We start from the raw sequence: 17,373 nt of genomic DNA, 5'->3' as shown, positions 1-17,373 counted from the left end.
TGGGTTTAAAGGTTTTATTAAAAATCTTTGAAGTCATATATAATATTGAATTTCTTATCGCTATCACAGATTAATCACGCACGAAGTATATTTGTTAACAGCAACGTGTACATCAACATAAATAAATTTAGGGCAATATGTTTCTTTCAAATAATCGTACTCTACTAAACTATGTTATAAAATTAATTATAATACTCTCCTTAGGTTAATGCAATAAAGATGTACGTTTTAAATGAACAGCTCGTAGCATAACGAATTATGCAGTAGTGATTATAATAAAAGTAAGGTGCGTCTGTATGTTTAATTCGTTGTAATAATAAAACAGATGAAAACGATGATATTAGTCTATAAATCTGTCTTAAATTAAAATACTTGAACAATTAAAATAATTGCTCTTAACATATCACAAGTCTAATCGTAAGTAATAATGAATTATCTAAAGATAAACTATTATCTACCGATTTAAAGCCAAGTACCAAAGTAACACAGAATTAGCATAATATTACGTAATTTTAGATATCGATGATATTTTTTTAGATCTCGATCTAGGGATCTTATTAGCTTGATCGCATATCCATTTTAAGATTAAGTGAAGAAGTACGGTTGCGTACGACAGACGGAATGATAAAATTGCCATGTAATAAATAAGATCGAATTATAAATGTTCCAAGATATGAAAAAAATTTGATGTCTTATAGATGATGTGCGACGTTTGTTTTACAGCAACCACTTCGTTTAATTGTATAACGAAAGCTAATTTAATCTTATAGAAAAATTCGAAAAATATTTATATTGAAAATACATTTGACATTTTATACGACGATATTAATTTTTCTTTTTCAATGTTATGTCATATACATAGAGAGGATACCGAATAGCTCTGCAAAAACGGAACATTCTAATAATTGGACAGTTTTTTGGTCGATACGTTGTGTTTCTGATTCAACTACTCTCTCAGAAAAAAATTAAGAATAAAATATTCTACTCCCAACAATAATTATAATTGTCCCTATATCAATATTATTTTATGATACATAGAAGAGTAATAGCATTGAATCCAGAAGTCTTTTCTATGAGTGTATCGACACGGTGCATATGTTTTATGACGTATAGAACTTACGGTAAACATAATAAATATTTTACATGTTAAATCTAATCGTGCAAAAATTCAGGAATTTGAAAAGAAGTATAATTATGTGTTGCATAGTTTCCCAAAGTATTTCGGTATCTCGAAGTATCTATACACGAGTAAAAAGAATATACGGAATATTTCTTATAAAAAAAAAAAAAAAAAAAAAAAAAAAAAAAAATCTGTTTAAACGTACATATAGTATATAGTGTATTGCAACCAGCATTTAAAATAACGAAGATATTGAACAAACTTGGCAAACTACATAAAATTATATATGCATCGTCTTTTCTGCTCTCTTAAATTATTAAAAATTAATACTTAAATACTTAAAAATAAAAAATTAACATTTAAAAGAATTATCAAAAAAAATCTTTTAAACTTAATCTTGAATAAAAACTCTACTATTCTCTGCCGTATATGTATATGCGTGGTTCTGAAAACTTTTCTCTATTTTCTTTATTTCTCACCGTAACTCTCAACTGCAATCTGTTAAGAAATATCTATATACATTATAATCAGAGACTTACTGCTTGCTTCTAATTAAGTCTTTCAAACGATGTAAACCTAAGTAACTGAAGAATAAATTTCGCAGCTCACATTCTTTACGTTCAATTAGCAAACGGAATATTCATATCAGCGCCTAAGATTTTCATTAGGAAGTAAATTATTTTTTCCGATAAACATACAATAACGGGTAAAATAAAATAACTTTTCAAACAGTCCAAGGAATGCATCGTGGGTCCTTTATTACAAAGTTTCTTCTCGCGTTACCATGGTCGCCACATTGGGTCGTGATCATCCACGCGCTCAACGTCAATTTCTTCATCGTCATCGGCGTCATGCGGGTCGTTCGTTTTATTCTTCGTCGTTGTCGTTGCCATCGTCGGCGGTCTCCGGTCCCTCAGACTCTTCGGCTTGGCACTGCAATTTACTGATAATTTCTCATCGCCGTTGACGAGCGACATCGAGGCCCGGCATCGAGGTGTGGAGGAAACGGTCGTCGTTGTCGTTGCCGTCGTCGTCGTCGACGCACCCGCGTCGTGGATTCCGCCGACAATTTTATCGGCGTGATGCGTGGATCTTATCGACGATGCGTTCGTGGAGTGTATCGCGGAGTCAATTTCGCTGGAGGTGCCGACGGGACAAGGTGCCACGACGTTGGCGATGCGATCCAGATTGACCAGGGTAGGCGATAACAGGTTGGCTTTCGGCTGAGGAGAACATGTTTTTTGTCGTCATTACGGCGGTCGTTAACACTTCGCGATCATAAATCTTCGCGCCTCGCGCTATTTTCGCGCGACCTGATCGCGGTAATATCCGGTTCGCCATTTTTGGCCACGGTTTTGTGAGCCGTAACGTGACATTATTTACCCGTTTTCTATAAACGGAAATTCATATTTTTTTAGTATATTATAATTTACTACATGCAGAATTTTTTTTTAACAAATTAGCGAAAATTTCTCCCAGAGAAAAGTTTCTTCGATTAAAAAAATATTTGTTTAAATAAAAAAAAAATTGTGCATTGCTATACGGTTAAAGAAGTTTCTTTAATTTGAAGAAAGTTTTTGGTTGTTCCTTCAGAATTAAAGAAATAGTTTGACTGTGCAACGTAAATATATTTTTTTTTTTTAATAAAATGAAAGAAATATATTTTTAAAACCAGAACAATTACATTATTTCTTACATTTCTGTCGGTGCTTTCTTTAAAATAAAAAATTATTTAAATTAAACAAATTGTTTGACCGAATAATTTATTTTATTAAAAAGGCTAGTAACGTTCTTTCTTAAAATTAAATAAATTGTTATTTTCTTTAAAAGTATTTTTATTTCAACTTAGAAAAAATCTAGTTAAAAAAATATGATTTTATCAATTTAAACATAACTTTTCTCTGGGTATTGAAATCGGAATTAATGATTTTTACAATACATTGTAATTTATTACACGAACTTTCTTTTAGCAAAAGTTTGCAGAATCATGTAATTAAGAAAGATAATCATAAAATATTTGAAAAAAAACATATGTAATTAATTACATCAGTGATTCATGTTGCAATCGTGTTGCTATTTAGAGTAGACAATCATAAAGTATCTCAGAGTAGATAATTTAAAAAAGTTACGATATTCTAATTTAATATAAATAATATTTTTCAAAATTAACTTTTAGTTTAAGTTGATTTAATCTTGATATAATTTTTAACTGACAATGAATTAACTTTTTGTTCATTCAACTTTCAACATAACCAATTTAATTTTATGAACGATTTACTTTAACTTAATTGAGTTTTAAAGAAATATTAACTTGCCCAATCCTAATGAACAGGAATGATTAAATGACTGATTGCTTATAATATTACTGTCTCAATTTTCACACTTTAATCATCAGTTGTCGACGTTGCAATAAAATACACAGTATATCAAACGTATAATTGGGATAAATTGCGGATTGCGACTGCCCCGCGTAAGTCTAGTTTTGCGACAATGCAAATTCGATGCATATGCGACGAGTCGTTATACGAGTCATGTATCTTGTATCTCATAAGCGACAATAATTAGCGTTGGTGAGTCGAACCGTATCGTAAATGACGCGACGTAATACTTAATAACTTCTACTTAGCAATTTCACCGAAAAGTGAAATGCATCAATTAAAAATCTCGTTTATTTCTGAGTCGCGAACAGTAGCGGCGCGCCGTCAACTATCGAGATGAATTTATGAGACGTGATCAGCAAGGAATATGCATTCGCGCGCATACGTGCTCGATATTCCTTACTCGGTCGCAGAACTCTCGCCTCGTTTATTTTCGTCGCTTTTCCCCCGTGCCGTGCCGTCCCATTAATTACTCGCAGATCGAACACGATAATTACCGGTGAATTTGTTTGCCGGCCCGTTTGGAGACCAGCTGCGAGGTGTCTCGCCAGCCTCTCCGCGGCTTCACCTGGAAGCGATGAGAGAAATCTGCAGGCTTCCGCCGCGCAGTGCCCGAAGCCGGATTGCCAGCGGCTCTCCGCGGAAATTTCGTCGCCGCTCGCGATCGCTGCCGATAATCCGGAGGGCCGCGAGGCCTGCAGTTTCTGCAGATGACGCACCGTCAGCTCGAGGATGTCCGCCTTCTCCAGCTTACTAATGTTCTCGCCCTCGGTCTGCAAATCATTTCAGCACAGCTTTGCTAAAGTCATCAATTCTCATTATGTATCTCTTATCTGTTTCTGTAAAATTCGGATTTAAAAAGCAAAGAATTATGCTTGCAATGTCGATGCGAAAACAGCTGCCATCATTATCGCGTAAAAATTATTACGAATATTAAGGTAAACGTCGTCCCAGTGATCGAACATCCCTACATCTGGACACTTGCGCAGAAACTTTCTATTATTAATTTTAAACATATCTTTTTATGTATTAAAATTTATAATTGTAACGTTTCTTCCTAACATTTTAAGAAACATTATGTATTTGTTTGGATATTTTTTATATTTATTTGAAAAACAACAAAACATTTTAGATTGTCCGATTTATATTGATTCATTCAGATGTGCTTTACTAGTAATTCAGTTTTTACAATAATTGAATTTTTTTCATGTTAAAATTTCATTTTTGTATGTTAATAATATTCTATATTTTAAGTAGTTTTATACAGCTAAATATATAATTAAATCACTTTATATCACGAATCCTTACAAAAATTCAATCTTGGCTCTGTATCGTTATATCGAGAAAAAAAAATAACTGAAACTTGAATAAATTTCTTCAATTCAAGTATTATATTTATATATTTAATCTAAACACATAAAATACTTGAACTTTATTTTAAGCATTTACATATTTATCTTAAAAATACACAAATACTTGAACTGAAGAAATGTAATCAAGTTGAAAAATCTACTCGAGTTAACAACTTTTTTTTCCCTCAGTGATGTCCGGTTATTTGGGACATTTATCTTAATTTTTATAATCGATTCTATTTCCAATCGTGTTGTAAATTACAACCGAGTGTGCAATGATCATTATGTCGGCTATATAATGCTCGTCGACCGTACAATTTTGCTCCTCTGCCAAGTTAACTCTTTCGTTTCCGACTGGTCTTTCATCGACCATCTGCACTTAGCGCCGCGAGAAAACGAACGGAACCGCAAAAAAGAAGATCTCGAGTTTTTCGCACTAGAAGAGAGAGAAGGTTTGCTATTAAGATGGTATCGTTACCGGCTCGTAACGTCCGCGGGGCGGTTTACTTTACATCATTTGATTGCTCGTTACAGAAAGAAACGGAGACGAGCGACTCTAAAGGATCGTCGGCCACGACGGCGCCTGAGCGTGGAGACTTTACGCTCGCCAATTCGCGACGTTTTGCGAGAAGAAGAGTAGCATCCGGTCGGCGGGCATTAAGCCGTACGAAACGTGCCGATCGGACCGGGTAATGTGCCGTTGGAAAATTAGCATGGTGAAATCGGCGGTGCCTTTCACGCTGATTCAGCGAATTATGCGCGAACGTAAGTTTCACGCGGGCGAATGTTCCGCGCGGAAAGACGGTATATCGACAAATTACCGTCGGTGGCGAAGCGCATTGTGGCGAACACCACATTACGACGTAATGCGCAGGAAACGTGTAATAATGCTTCTTTAATGCTCCATCGGTTCGCGCGCCATTTTGGAACGCGGGGAAACCTGCTTAGAAATCAACCCCCTTACTCTCGCGTATATTTAACGTTAATTATAACTATTTAAACTGAATTTTAACACGGTGCCTTCGCGTCTGCCGAAAATAATGCTACAGATCACAAAATCAGAGATCACGTGTTCAGTTTTTTTTGCACACAGTAGGAAAATTTGTGTTAAATTTAATATATATTGCACTCCCAAACGGTATCAAATTTTTATGTTGATTTAAAACCAGAATATTTTAAAAAGTAATAAATTTTATGTTCAAACTTAACACAAAAGTTTAATACTTTTTTTTAAAAACAAATAGTGAAAGTATATTTTTGCAGTAAAATTAACATTGATAATATGTTGACACATTTTATTGATTTACTTTAGAAATATTTTAGAATTTTCACAAAATTACAATTATTTTTACACCCATAAATTATTTTTGCACTAAAAAATGTTGAATATCATTTTAATTACAAAATATTAAAATAACAACATAAATCATTAAATTATGACATTACGTTGAACATTCGGGTATGTTAAAAAATCAACAGAAAAATTTTAATAAGGACAATAAAATGTTTTCTACTGTGTAAGTATCTTAGTACACTCAGAGAAAAAGATACAGTAATAGCAATTAAACAAATTTTATATGCAGAATTAATTTAGATATTTAAATAAACTATTTTACAATTATTATATAATAAATCTTCAGTTGCAAAATAGCTAAAAGAATTATTATTTAGCTATATACATATTAAAACTTGTACAGCCACTTTTATAGTTTTAATCGTAGAAAATTCAGAAATAGAGCCAATTATATTCCGTTTTCTAATTTTTAATATTTTTATTTTATCAACGCTAAAGTCAGATACATTAACAATCTTGTAACTTAATTATTTTCTTTTTTATTGTGTTATTCAATTTACGACAATTTACATTGTTTGTATCGTCTAAATGAAAAAAATGTCTATACATAACAATATGTAAGTAAATCAACGTAGACTTGATACGTGCAGTATAACGTCGGCCATGATTTTTCTCCGAGTCTATAATATAGAATTCTACAATCTGCGGGCGGCAAGGGCTCTCTAGACAGAATTAAAGAGTAGAGCCTGTTTTTATCTCACATATTAAATCCTAAACAAGGTCATTTAATTCTTCAGTAGTTTATCTGGATCGCGTTATCGCAGGCTGAGAAATTGTGCGGTTGCGCATAGCTTTGAATATGCAATGTAAATACCGAGCATATATAACGCCGAGACACAATTATCATTAGAGAAAGAGAGAAGACGGCGATAATTGAGGATATTTAAATATCACGTACGCATAAAGCGCGTGTAAACGCGGTTCGCTTGACTAAACACTGAATATCATTTTGTTGACACTCGCTCGTCGGGTGCAGGTTCCCACGCTCTGAGAATATTTAAAAGCAAAATCGCCTGCACGCGTAGTTGCGGCCGGAGAATGCGTTTCCTGCTAGGCGCGATCCGTAAAATTGCAGCAGGGGCGGTGACGCGCGGGGGGAGAGCACCTCGGTATCATAAATAGAGTCGGTGGGAGTCGAGCAAGAAACACGCGTTTCCTCCGAAGGCTCTCTCGCCCAACGCGCGGGAAGGGAAGAAAAAAAAAGGGGAGCATAGCACGTGCTCGCTGAACCAGGCTACGGTATCGGCACCGAGATTGTTGCGCTCGGAAATGTCGCCACCTTTTCTCGCCGTTAAACAATTTATCTCGATCGTGCGAAAGAGACAGAGAGAGAAAGAGAGAAAAAAAAAGGATCGCGCGGAGTGAAAGTTAATTGCCGCTCGCAAAAAAGTTGCAAACGCGTGAAGTCACGTACCATTATTACAGCCAACTACATCTTACGCGTAAACTCATAACGCTCGATCTTTCGCAAAACACCTGTTCGAACTGTATTGATTTGAAAATCAGGTACAAAAGTTAATATATCAACTTATACTTGTAGGTTTCTTTTATCATTCTCATCTTTAATTCTTTATTTTTATGTTCTTTATTCTGCATTCTTCTTACCTTTATTTTTTAATAAGAACAATAAAAGTTTAATATATGCAAATACAAATAATAAGTAAAACAACGATCCAATAACGAGCAACTTTGAAACAGGCGGAACGAAGTAAGTCGGGAGACACGTACTCGAACAAGAAAATCGTCCGTTACAATTTGCAACATTTTAATATAATATTTCAAGTCTTTCGTATGATCAATTAGCAACATCGTTGAAAATAATTAAGTTGGAAGAGAACATAGAATCTGGTGATCAAGGAGCTCTCTTACACTGAGAAAAAAGTTGTTAACTTGACTAAACTTTTCAACTCGATTAAATTTTTTTCAGTTCAAGTATTTATGTATTTGACTTAAGTACATAAAATATTTGAATTTCACTTTAAGCATTTATATTTTTAACTTAACCACATATATATTTAACTTAAATGCCAGCAGGGCCTCGAAATGTAAATTGAAAAATTGATGTTCGGTTACTGAAGATCAATATTTAAATTAATAAATTCAATTTTCGTTCACCTACATATTTCAAAGTTGCTCATTATAGGATCATTGTTTTACTTATTATTTTTATTTCTTAACTTTAGGATACAATCGAGATTTTATAATGCAGTCGTACTTTGCTGCTATCGCCTCGATGCTAATACGCAGCTGCGCTGTGTTTCAATTTTCAATGTACAATGCCAAATGTTTCATGCCGATAATAATAAAAACGTCGAAACACCTACCTCCAGTGCGTCCACCATGAGGTCCTTGAGTTCGTCGAGGCAACGGTTTATCCGCGCACGCCTCTTCCTTTCCAAAAGCGGCTTTGTTATCTGCGATTATTGAATACGCATATTATACTTTGTTGATCAATACTTTGTTCTCGCGGCTGCTTCGGCAAAATGCTTTGCATCGCGATTCCGCGTCGCCCGTTCGATCGTCCATCATAACGTAAATTGCTAATTTACAATGTAGTCGGGACGCGAAGGCGGGAAGTCGCGGCGTCGACGCGACAGAAGCGTAAGTAATAATCGGGTAACATGCCGCGCCGTCGTTTTATCTCGTCCCATCTCCGGCATTAATTTGAGAAGGAAATCTTCGATTTGTAACTTGGACGGCGACGAGTCGCGCGCGAGGGAATCAAGGTCTTGTTGTTCCATTCGCGGCGCCGACGCAGCCTGACCGATGATTTAGCTTCAATTAGCGGCCGGTAATTCGTTCCGCGCGCCATTCCTCATCGATTACGATTTCTTCGGTGATTAAGCCGCGAGAAGAAGCACGAATTTATACATCGCGACGCCAGGTGCCGAGTCACCGAAAAAAAAAGGAAGGATGCCGATGACGCGACGAGCACTATTGCGAGTCTGATCAAATACTTTGTCAGATCGTCGATTTATTGAGTAGTAAAAATTGAAATCATCACGCATGCAATTTATGTATCGATGCACTCCTCGTACATATTCGCGTTTTTTGTACTACGCTTTGGCTTTCACAATGCTTGTATTAATTATTTGTAAAAATGCAATACTCGAGCAGAGCTAATGAGAATTAAATGCGGCTATTAATGCACAGTTTCAATTATAAACTCTTTATTGAACATAAAAAAAGCAACGCGTTGTTTTTTAATTATAATTAATCTTACACGCAAAAAAACGATCTTGCTAAAGTATCTAAAAATTTAATTGGATACAAATCCGAAAATAATTTTGTTAGGCTATTCAAATAATTATGTTGGGACTCTCAAACTGAATTTGTTAGAATGTCAAAATTTTTTGTAACATTGTTCATCTTGCTTGGAACATCCATCACCAATTATTTTGTGTGATGGTCCAATAAAATTATTTTGATCTTTATCCACGCTAAATATTTACATCCTTCAATAAAATCGTTCTTTCCGTGTATATTCAAAAAATTTGGGAAGAGTTCATAATTAGAACTGCATGTGCATTAACAACTGCATTTGACTCTCATTAGTCCTTCTTGAATTTTGTATCTTTTTAAATCTGAATAGTTTGTTGTTTTATATATTTGAGCGCTGAAGTGAATGCAATCTTTCTACCAGCTCGTACTAGCGACGCTGAATCATAGTCATAATTGCTATTATTAATTATCATTTATTGACATTGTGCCAACGTTACCGCGTCACACGAAGCTAATTAACCGTCGCCGAACCGCATTGATAAGCAATCGTACGCCTCTAATCCTAAAAATAGATTCCTGTGCGCCGCGGCAATTGAATGCAACTCGTGTCCGGCTTGAATTGAAAAGCAAGCAGGTGCGGGAAATTACACAATCTCTTGCTTAATTAAATATTAAATATTTCAAGCAGCATTTAATTGCCTATCATTACACATTTTCAATTCGCACTACAGTTGAACGAAGAAAAACAAAAATGCACGCTCTGCGCTTATCGTTTACGCCGAACTATATTGATCGCGATACCTTCTTGTACTGGTACGTTCTCGAGACCGGATGAGGATAATCGTACGACATCATTGCAGGCGGGAAAGAAGACATAAATCCAGGAAGGAAACTAGAAACTGCAAAAGAAGCAATCGATGTGTAATCGATATATAATATAAAGTAATTGAAAAGGGCTCTATAACGTAAAGTATCGTAATAACAAGAGCGGACTAATTAAAAGCCTGGGCGCAGTCGTGGAAGCGCGTGATAATTTATAATAAATATAAATCACGGGGGACATTGAAAAAATGGAAATGCGCGTACTCGGCGAATGCTTCGATATTCAATTTATTAAACATTACGTATCTTCCAAGTGCGGAATTATCTTTTTTTCATTAACTAATTCGCACAGCTTACGGTCAATTTAGTCATGTGATAATAAATAATGCGAGCGTACGACCGGTAATTAAAAATAATCATAGGCGAGGCTAAATATAGCTTGTCAAACCGGATGGCTGTCTGCAAAATGTATACTAATGAAAATCAAATGTGGTTTCGCGCTCGCGGCCGGCAAATTTTATTTGCTAAACAAAAATCACGTGAGCGCCGTTGATACATCGTATGGCGGATCAACTGGTGCGATTTATAAATCAGAATCAGTAGATCAAATAGACAGAACAGTGCCGGCGAGAGCCGGTACCGGGAATTTCATTCACACTTCGACAGCCGTACAAAATACTCATCTAATTAACATTCGCCTATACAAAGATACTAATCGTAATCTGAGAAACGTGTCGAAGGTAAGAATGATTATTTTGTACGTATCGGAAGGAAGGAATTTAATGTTATGCAAAATATATAACGGTCTTAAAACTAATAATAGAGTGCATAAATAATGTGTGAAAAAAATGATGGAATTTTAAGTGAAAAAATGTACCTTTTTGTTAACACTGGCGGTCAGTAATTGTGAAAATCGTCATTTGAATCGTTGAGAATGATTAGAAACACTGGCGGGCGTTTTGTTTATCCCGCTGCCGAATAAACAAAGTCGCGCAGGAGAACGGCACGTGCGGGTGATGTCGTCGACTCGCCCGAGAGACTTTTGCCAAATAGTCCGATCATATCACGAGCCGATTTGCCTTACGGCGTCTCGCCGCGACATTTTACATCTCCCGTATCGAAATGTAAATGGATAAAATATCGGATAACGCGTGTATACCGACGACACGTCGAGCGGATTGACAGGTCGGGACGGGCTGACATTAGACACGCAGGCGGGTGCACTTGGTGAGGTCTCTACACCAACTGACTCGATGCTCTCCGCTGCCATTCCGGCACAGGCTACCCTCACCCGACTACGAAACCCTCCGGAGAAGCTACTTTGGATAGGAAGGTCGCTCCAAATGCTTCGCTGTGTGTTGTACCCACACGAGCGCGCGCGCGTGCAACCGCGCGTATCGCGATGGGCTGACAAAAACACGAGGGGCTGCACATGAGAGAATGATTCAAAGTCAATATATAATGCACTTCAAACACGGCATTGCCAAATCAATTCTATCAAATTTTCTCACGACAGTCGCACGAAATTCTTCGTGCCATAATCTTTTTTTTTTCATATTTAAGATTTTTTTTACATGATAAATTATAATACAAACTAGATAATAAAGAAAATTAAGTATTTTTTTTAACAATTGTTTAACAATCGATAACAATATGCATTTTAATTTTGTTTGTTCGTCAATTGCAAAAAATTTGGATGAAACTACCAACACTCAAAAAAATGTTTTGCTGATGTAGGTAAATTTTTAAATGTCACAATAACAATTTATCACTATTTTTTGTATCCGCTAAAATATTGTTTGTCACATGTAGAATTTATAGCAGTAATATTTAAGGATGTACAAGACATTTTTCAAAACATTAACAAACCATGAAAAAATACAGATTGTCTTATACTGCATTTGATAGTATAAAAAATTTAGTTGCGATTTCCTGGATAAAAGGTTATTTCAACAAGAAATAGACACGTGCTTTAATAAAAATATAATTAATAATGAAATACGAATTAGTGGAAAAAATTTGAATTTTTTTATTGTACTTTCAGTATTCAAGATGATTTATACAATATTTTATCGTGATTATCTCTTTAGTTATTTTGTAAATAAATAAATAAATTTTGTTTATTTTACAGAATTAATCTCTTCATCGCAATGAAACGTTACATAAATCATCTTGAATATTTAAGTACTTACACAAAAAAATTTTTTAAAGATTTTTAAAGATTTTTTAAATATTAAGAGAAATATTTAGAGATTTAAATAAAAATAGTTTAATTTTTAATAACAAATGGAGTAAAGAAAAATATGTTATTGAATAAAAATATAATCTTATTCACACAATTTTTATATGTGCGTAGTTTATTTGAAGTGTTAATATTTTATTTATTTTGTAGGGACCGCGGCGTATGTCCAATACATCCTTAACAATATCTTCTAAAAAATTTAGGTCTTATTATCAATTATACTGTCAAATTTTATAACAAGTATGATTGGTCTTAACACGAATAGGCGCTACAAAAAAAATTTTTTTTCTAAATTTTACAAACGGTTCAGATATAAATTCTGTCTTTGTTACTTAGATTGGTTAAGTACCAAATATATTATGCGCGATATCACAATATTTGCTAATTATTTATCTACTCTAGTTAATTTTTTGCAGCTAAAAATTGTGGCTATACTTGCATTTTTTTGAGTGAATATATTTTTACGATTGATTACTGCCGAAGACAAAAACGGAGGAAGTATACGTTTCACCGAAGTGGTTCGGTTGATGTATTTAATGTATTGGTGCAATATTTAATAAATATTACCGAACATAATAGTAACCAACTGTTTAATAATAAGTAGAAAAATAAAATTAGTGTTTAGTCAGTTTTAATTACAACCAAACATTTGAAATTGAAATTATTTCACCATGGCTTTAGTAACCATCATTTAGGTTTGATTATTACTACCAGACTTTTCGCTCAGTGTGACGTATCGCGAATAAAGGCGGTTAGTAGTCACTGTTTAAGCCACGCTGTACGTACGATAATTAATGCCCTGCATGGCGAATAAGATTGGATTACCAATTTTACACACGCGTCCGTGGGCGCACGCTCGCGTCGAATTTGTTTGCAAAATATAGCGATCGTGCCGAGTTTGCAATGCGCCCGCGTCGTAACACGAGCCATCGCGTTCAGTGAAAGCAAGCAACGTTCAATCAGAATGCCATTACCACATATCCGTCGATAATGAGGCGGAAACTGCCGTGGCACGTTTGGCGCTTCTGTAGAATGCGACTCGTGTTACGTACTCCAATGTTTCCCTCCCCTTCCCTCCCTTCAGATACCGAGAGCTTGCCACTGCAAACTGGTGTGTTTCTAGACAAAACTCGATACCCTTTCCTGAACTCGGCGATAAAGTGGGAGAGGCAGGGGAGACGCGAACAAACGGGTTATAATTAGGGAAATAGCGCAAGAAAACCGCGCATCACGTAGCGCATCTTATAATCACGTGCGTAATTTCGCGAGTCCTTGCATAATCGTACATTAAATATTTTCTAAACGTGAGATTGGAGCGATTTCGTAAAACCTCAGCTCCGAGCTACAATTACAGCGTCCCGATCGGCGTTCCCAGGTATATCGTCGCATCCGCTTCGCCAGCAAATCATCCACGTCGGTGCAGTAAAGGCTTTTTTTTTTTATCAATCGCTACTAATTAATACAGTGCAGGAACCGAGTCGTAAACATCGTACGTACGGCAAAAATGTCGTAAAGGAGTAATACGCCGTCCCTGTGATTGCGATGATAGCGTGAGTCTGAATGAGCAGCCAGCGGTAATCGCATCTCGCGACTCTAAAATTATCGTACACCTAAATTGTAAAGTAGCCCGCCGGCGATTATCTCTTCATTAGCATCGAGCTTGTCTTAATGCGGCTACGACACGGCGACAGCTGATTTCCACGCGCAAAAATGTCGCTCTTTAATCGGGGACGTATCGTGACAGGCGAAGAACTGGAATTTAGTCCGTACCAACGATAACTAATTCGAGAGTAAATGCGGCGAACTTAAGCCTCGAGATAGAAATCGTTATAAAACGTCAAGTAAAAGAAGACGCTCTGCGCGATCGGGGATCCGGGGGATCATTTTTAAAAGATCCTTTCGATTGACTTTCGAAGAAACAAGTTCCAGGCGCGCAAGATAAATTATTTAAAACCGTCGCTTGCGCTATTATACTTGGGTATATTTGCGACACTCGGTAATCAGTAATTACGAGTGATATCTCGTCGATGAGCGTCGATCGCGTTTCGTTCGTGCCGCGTGACGTTCCACTTCGTGACAGCGCTGAAAAGGCACCATTGTGGTGGGCTTCAAGAGGCGCGTCACGTCCACGGGATTTCGGCTGCCTCACTCGAGATGATAAGCCGAAACTCATTAAGATTATCTCTGTGTACTGGAGCTGCCAGATGCTCGAAAGGGAACTGCAGACACGCACTGCATTTGCACTTGGCGCTTCTTCCTTTTGGTGCTGGCCTCGTCGCTCATGTCAACGAGGAATTTTTATTGAGATGACCGTTGTGATCTCCGAGCTACGTCGGGTGATTAGTCTCGCAACGGCGCGGCGGTAGGAAGAAAGAGTCTTCTCTCGGTATTTTCTCTTATAGATAGACCAGTACTTGACACGTCGAGGTGTGCGCGTGAAAATTTCCAAAGCCATGTGCTCCACTAAAATTGAAGGGTGAAAATACCGAAGAGACCAAGTGACACGATGCACTTCTTCAGCATTTTACCATTTAATTTAACTATGCAAATTTAATGAACTCAGAAGATCAGTTTAGACTCAGCAGTTTCTAAATAAATGTTTTCAAGAATGTTATACATTTTTGGTTTATATACACTCACATGACGAATAAACGGTCATATGAAACTAGGTAATTGTTCGGACAGAAGAGTTTATTTTTTGCCAGTATATATTTTAATCACTAGCAAACTTGTGTTCAAACTGAAGGAAATTCATTGGCTTGTTATTAACGAAGTCAATTTCAAGCAAATACATTAAAAAATCGTTAATATAATGAAAAGTGCACTAAATTTCATGCACATACTCTTCAGTTATAGATACATTAAATTTAATGTATTTGTGTAGCTTGAAAATATACCTACTGAATTTCATGACATATTTAATAGTGTACATTATGTGTGTTTTAAAGCTTGCATTAAAGATTGGAGATTGCAAACTGAAGATCAGAATTCGACCATGCAGATAAATTAAATTTTAATTCAGTTGATTTAAATTTGCAGATAAATTCAATTTTAATCCATACAATTTTAATTCGGTTGATTTAAATTTCTAATTTCGTTTCAATTGGTCGAATAAATTTCAGTTCGCAGTCCTCAGTCTCCAGTGCGTAGTCTGATATGGGCTTAAGGCGCACAATCGTACGATCTACTACTCCTTTTACACAGCGACAGTGTGTACGGATTGTATCCGGTGCTGTCATTCACGAGACGTGCAGACGTGCCCGATTCTTCGGCGTGCTTTCATTGACGCCAACCAACGTATTAGAATCCGACACGAGTCGTAAACATTCGCACGCTTCGCGTAGCGGCCCGCGATACGGCACAAGCGATAACAAGCGGTCTGATAACGATATTGCACGGTTCCAACGTCGGGTGACATCAACTAATTATTGTTTTCCTTCCTGGTATTTCAAGCGGTAAACGGGGCTCGCTCTTTCTTCACCATCCCCCCTTGCCTAGTCGGACCGACAGACACACGAGAACTGTGAGACTCGTGCGGCGAACACAAGGCGCGATGATCGATGAGGAAGAATAAATAAAAACTTCCGCACTGAATACCGATGAACTTCCTTGAAGGATGTATAGACGTCATCCGATAGATTAATCTTTTCTCCGAGGTCGATCTTCCCGTGCTATCTAAAACTTACAGTTATGTCTAAAGTTAAATGTCACAATGTAAATTCTTAAAAATGCGATTACAGTCCCGAGAAAAGTTATTCATTCACATCCAGTTTCAAAACTAAATAGGTTTTAGAATATAAAAGAGACGTTAAAGTTCTATCTACAGCTGAAATTAAATGTTACAGATTTCTCGAAAACATGATTACGTTGAGAAACATTTGTTTCGCTTTCAAATACACTCGGGGAAAAGTTAGTAAATTTTAATAAATATTCGAATAGCATATATACTAATGAAATATTTACTAAATGTAAATATACGTTTATTTAGTACAAAAAACCATTAATTTAATTTAAATGTCATTTTTTCTTATAAAGTAAATATTTCATTAGTACTATTCCAAATAAATATTTATTAAAATTTAGGAATTGTTTTTTCTCTGACACGAAATAATTTTTAGATAAGAGGACATTCGAAGAATCTAGTATACTTTGTGAGTATACTAAGTTTCATGATTGCACGGGACGTAATCCCATATAAATCCGGACCTTGAGCACAACTTCCCTCGGGAATGCAACATTTTCGAAGCTTTGAAAGGGTTCAAAGCCTTCGCCTGCACGCAATAATTATTGCTCTTAAAAATCGGGCAGATACAAATTTCTTTCCCAAGATACTCTCGTCCTTACGAAATTACGAGTGATTACTCTGCCGGCCGGCGAAATCAGCTTCCTTGATGCCTCCGCCGCGCGCGTTTCTCAGCACGTTTATTTCCCACGCACGTGGTGCAAAATTGTGGTGCACCCTTTCGCCGTTTACGATCGCCCGATCCGCGGCCGCAGTCTCCTTCGCGTGCACGTAAAAAGAGGTAGCTCGGTTTGCCCCCCTTTTTTTAAGTTTATTGCGGTTGATTGGCGAGGCCAAGACCCCGCATGATACTTCGCGGCACGAACCGTGGCGTCGGCACCCATTCTCGCACGGGCCCGCAGCCAGAAATTGGGGCCCGATAAAGCGTCAGGGGACGGCGGAAAGGGCAAGGGAAAGGTACGAGAGTAGAGACGAGGCGTTTGGGAGAAAGTGCGCAACAAGTGCGAACGCTCGAGAACGAGCGGACGCGTTTCGCGATAATCAACGAATGAATCCTCAGTTGGGTAAAGTTCTCGGTTGTGAAAGCCGGTCAAAAGGCAAAACTGCCGTACATGATGTACGGCGTAGAGAACGAGATATT

At 36.7% G+C, this 17,373-nt stretch overlaps 1 protein-coding gene across 1 annotated transcript; it reads right to left on the bottom strand.

The window, feature by feature from the left end:
- Positions 1–11,522, bottom strand: LOC105207406 (enhancer of split mgamma protein). The gene is made up of 5 exons (XM_011176849.3): positions 11,126–11,522; positions 10,228–10,325; positions 8,529–8,618; positions 3,996–4,271; positions 1–2,343 (listed from the first exon to the last, which is right to left on the bottom strand). Exons 2-5 carry the CDS (start codon positions 10,300–10,302, stop codon positions 1,900–1,902), a joined length of 885 nt encoding a protein of 294 aa, XP_011175151.1. The 5' UTR covers positions 10,303–10,325; positions 11,126–11,522; the 3' UTR covers positions 1–1,899.
- Between the last annotated feature and the right edge of the window lie 5,851 nt (positions 11,523–17,373).

This window comes from Solenopsis invicta, chromosome 9 (genome assembly GCF_016802725.1).
Source record: "Solenopsis invicta isolate M01_SB chromosome 9, UNIL_Sinv_3.0, whole genome shotgun sequence".
Classification (NCBI taxonomy): Eukaryota; Metazoa; Arthropoda; class Insecta; order Hymenoptera; family Formicidae; genus Solenopsis; species Solenopsis invicta.
The sequence above is the reverse complement of the archived record's forward strand: the minus strand, read 5'-3'. Positions and strand labels throughout refer to the sequence as shown.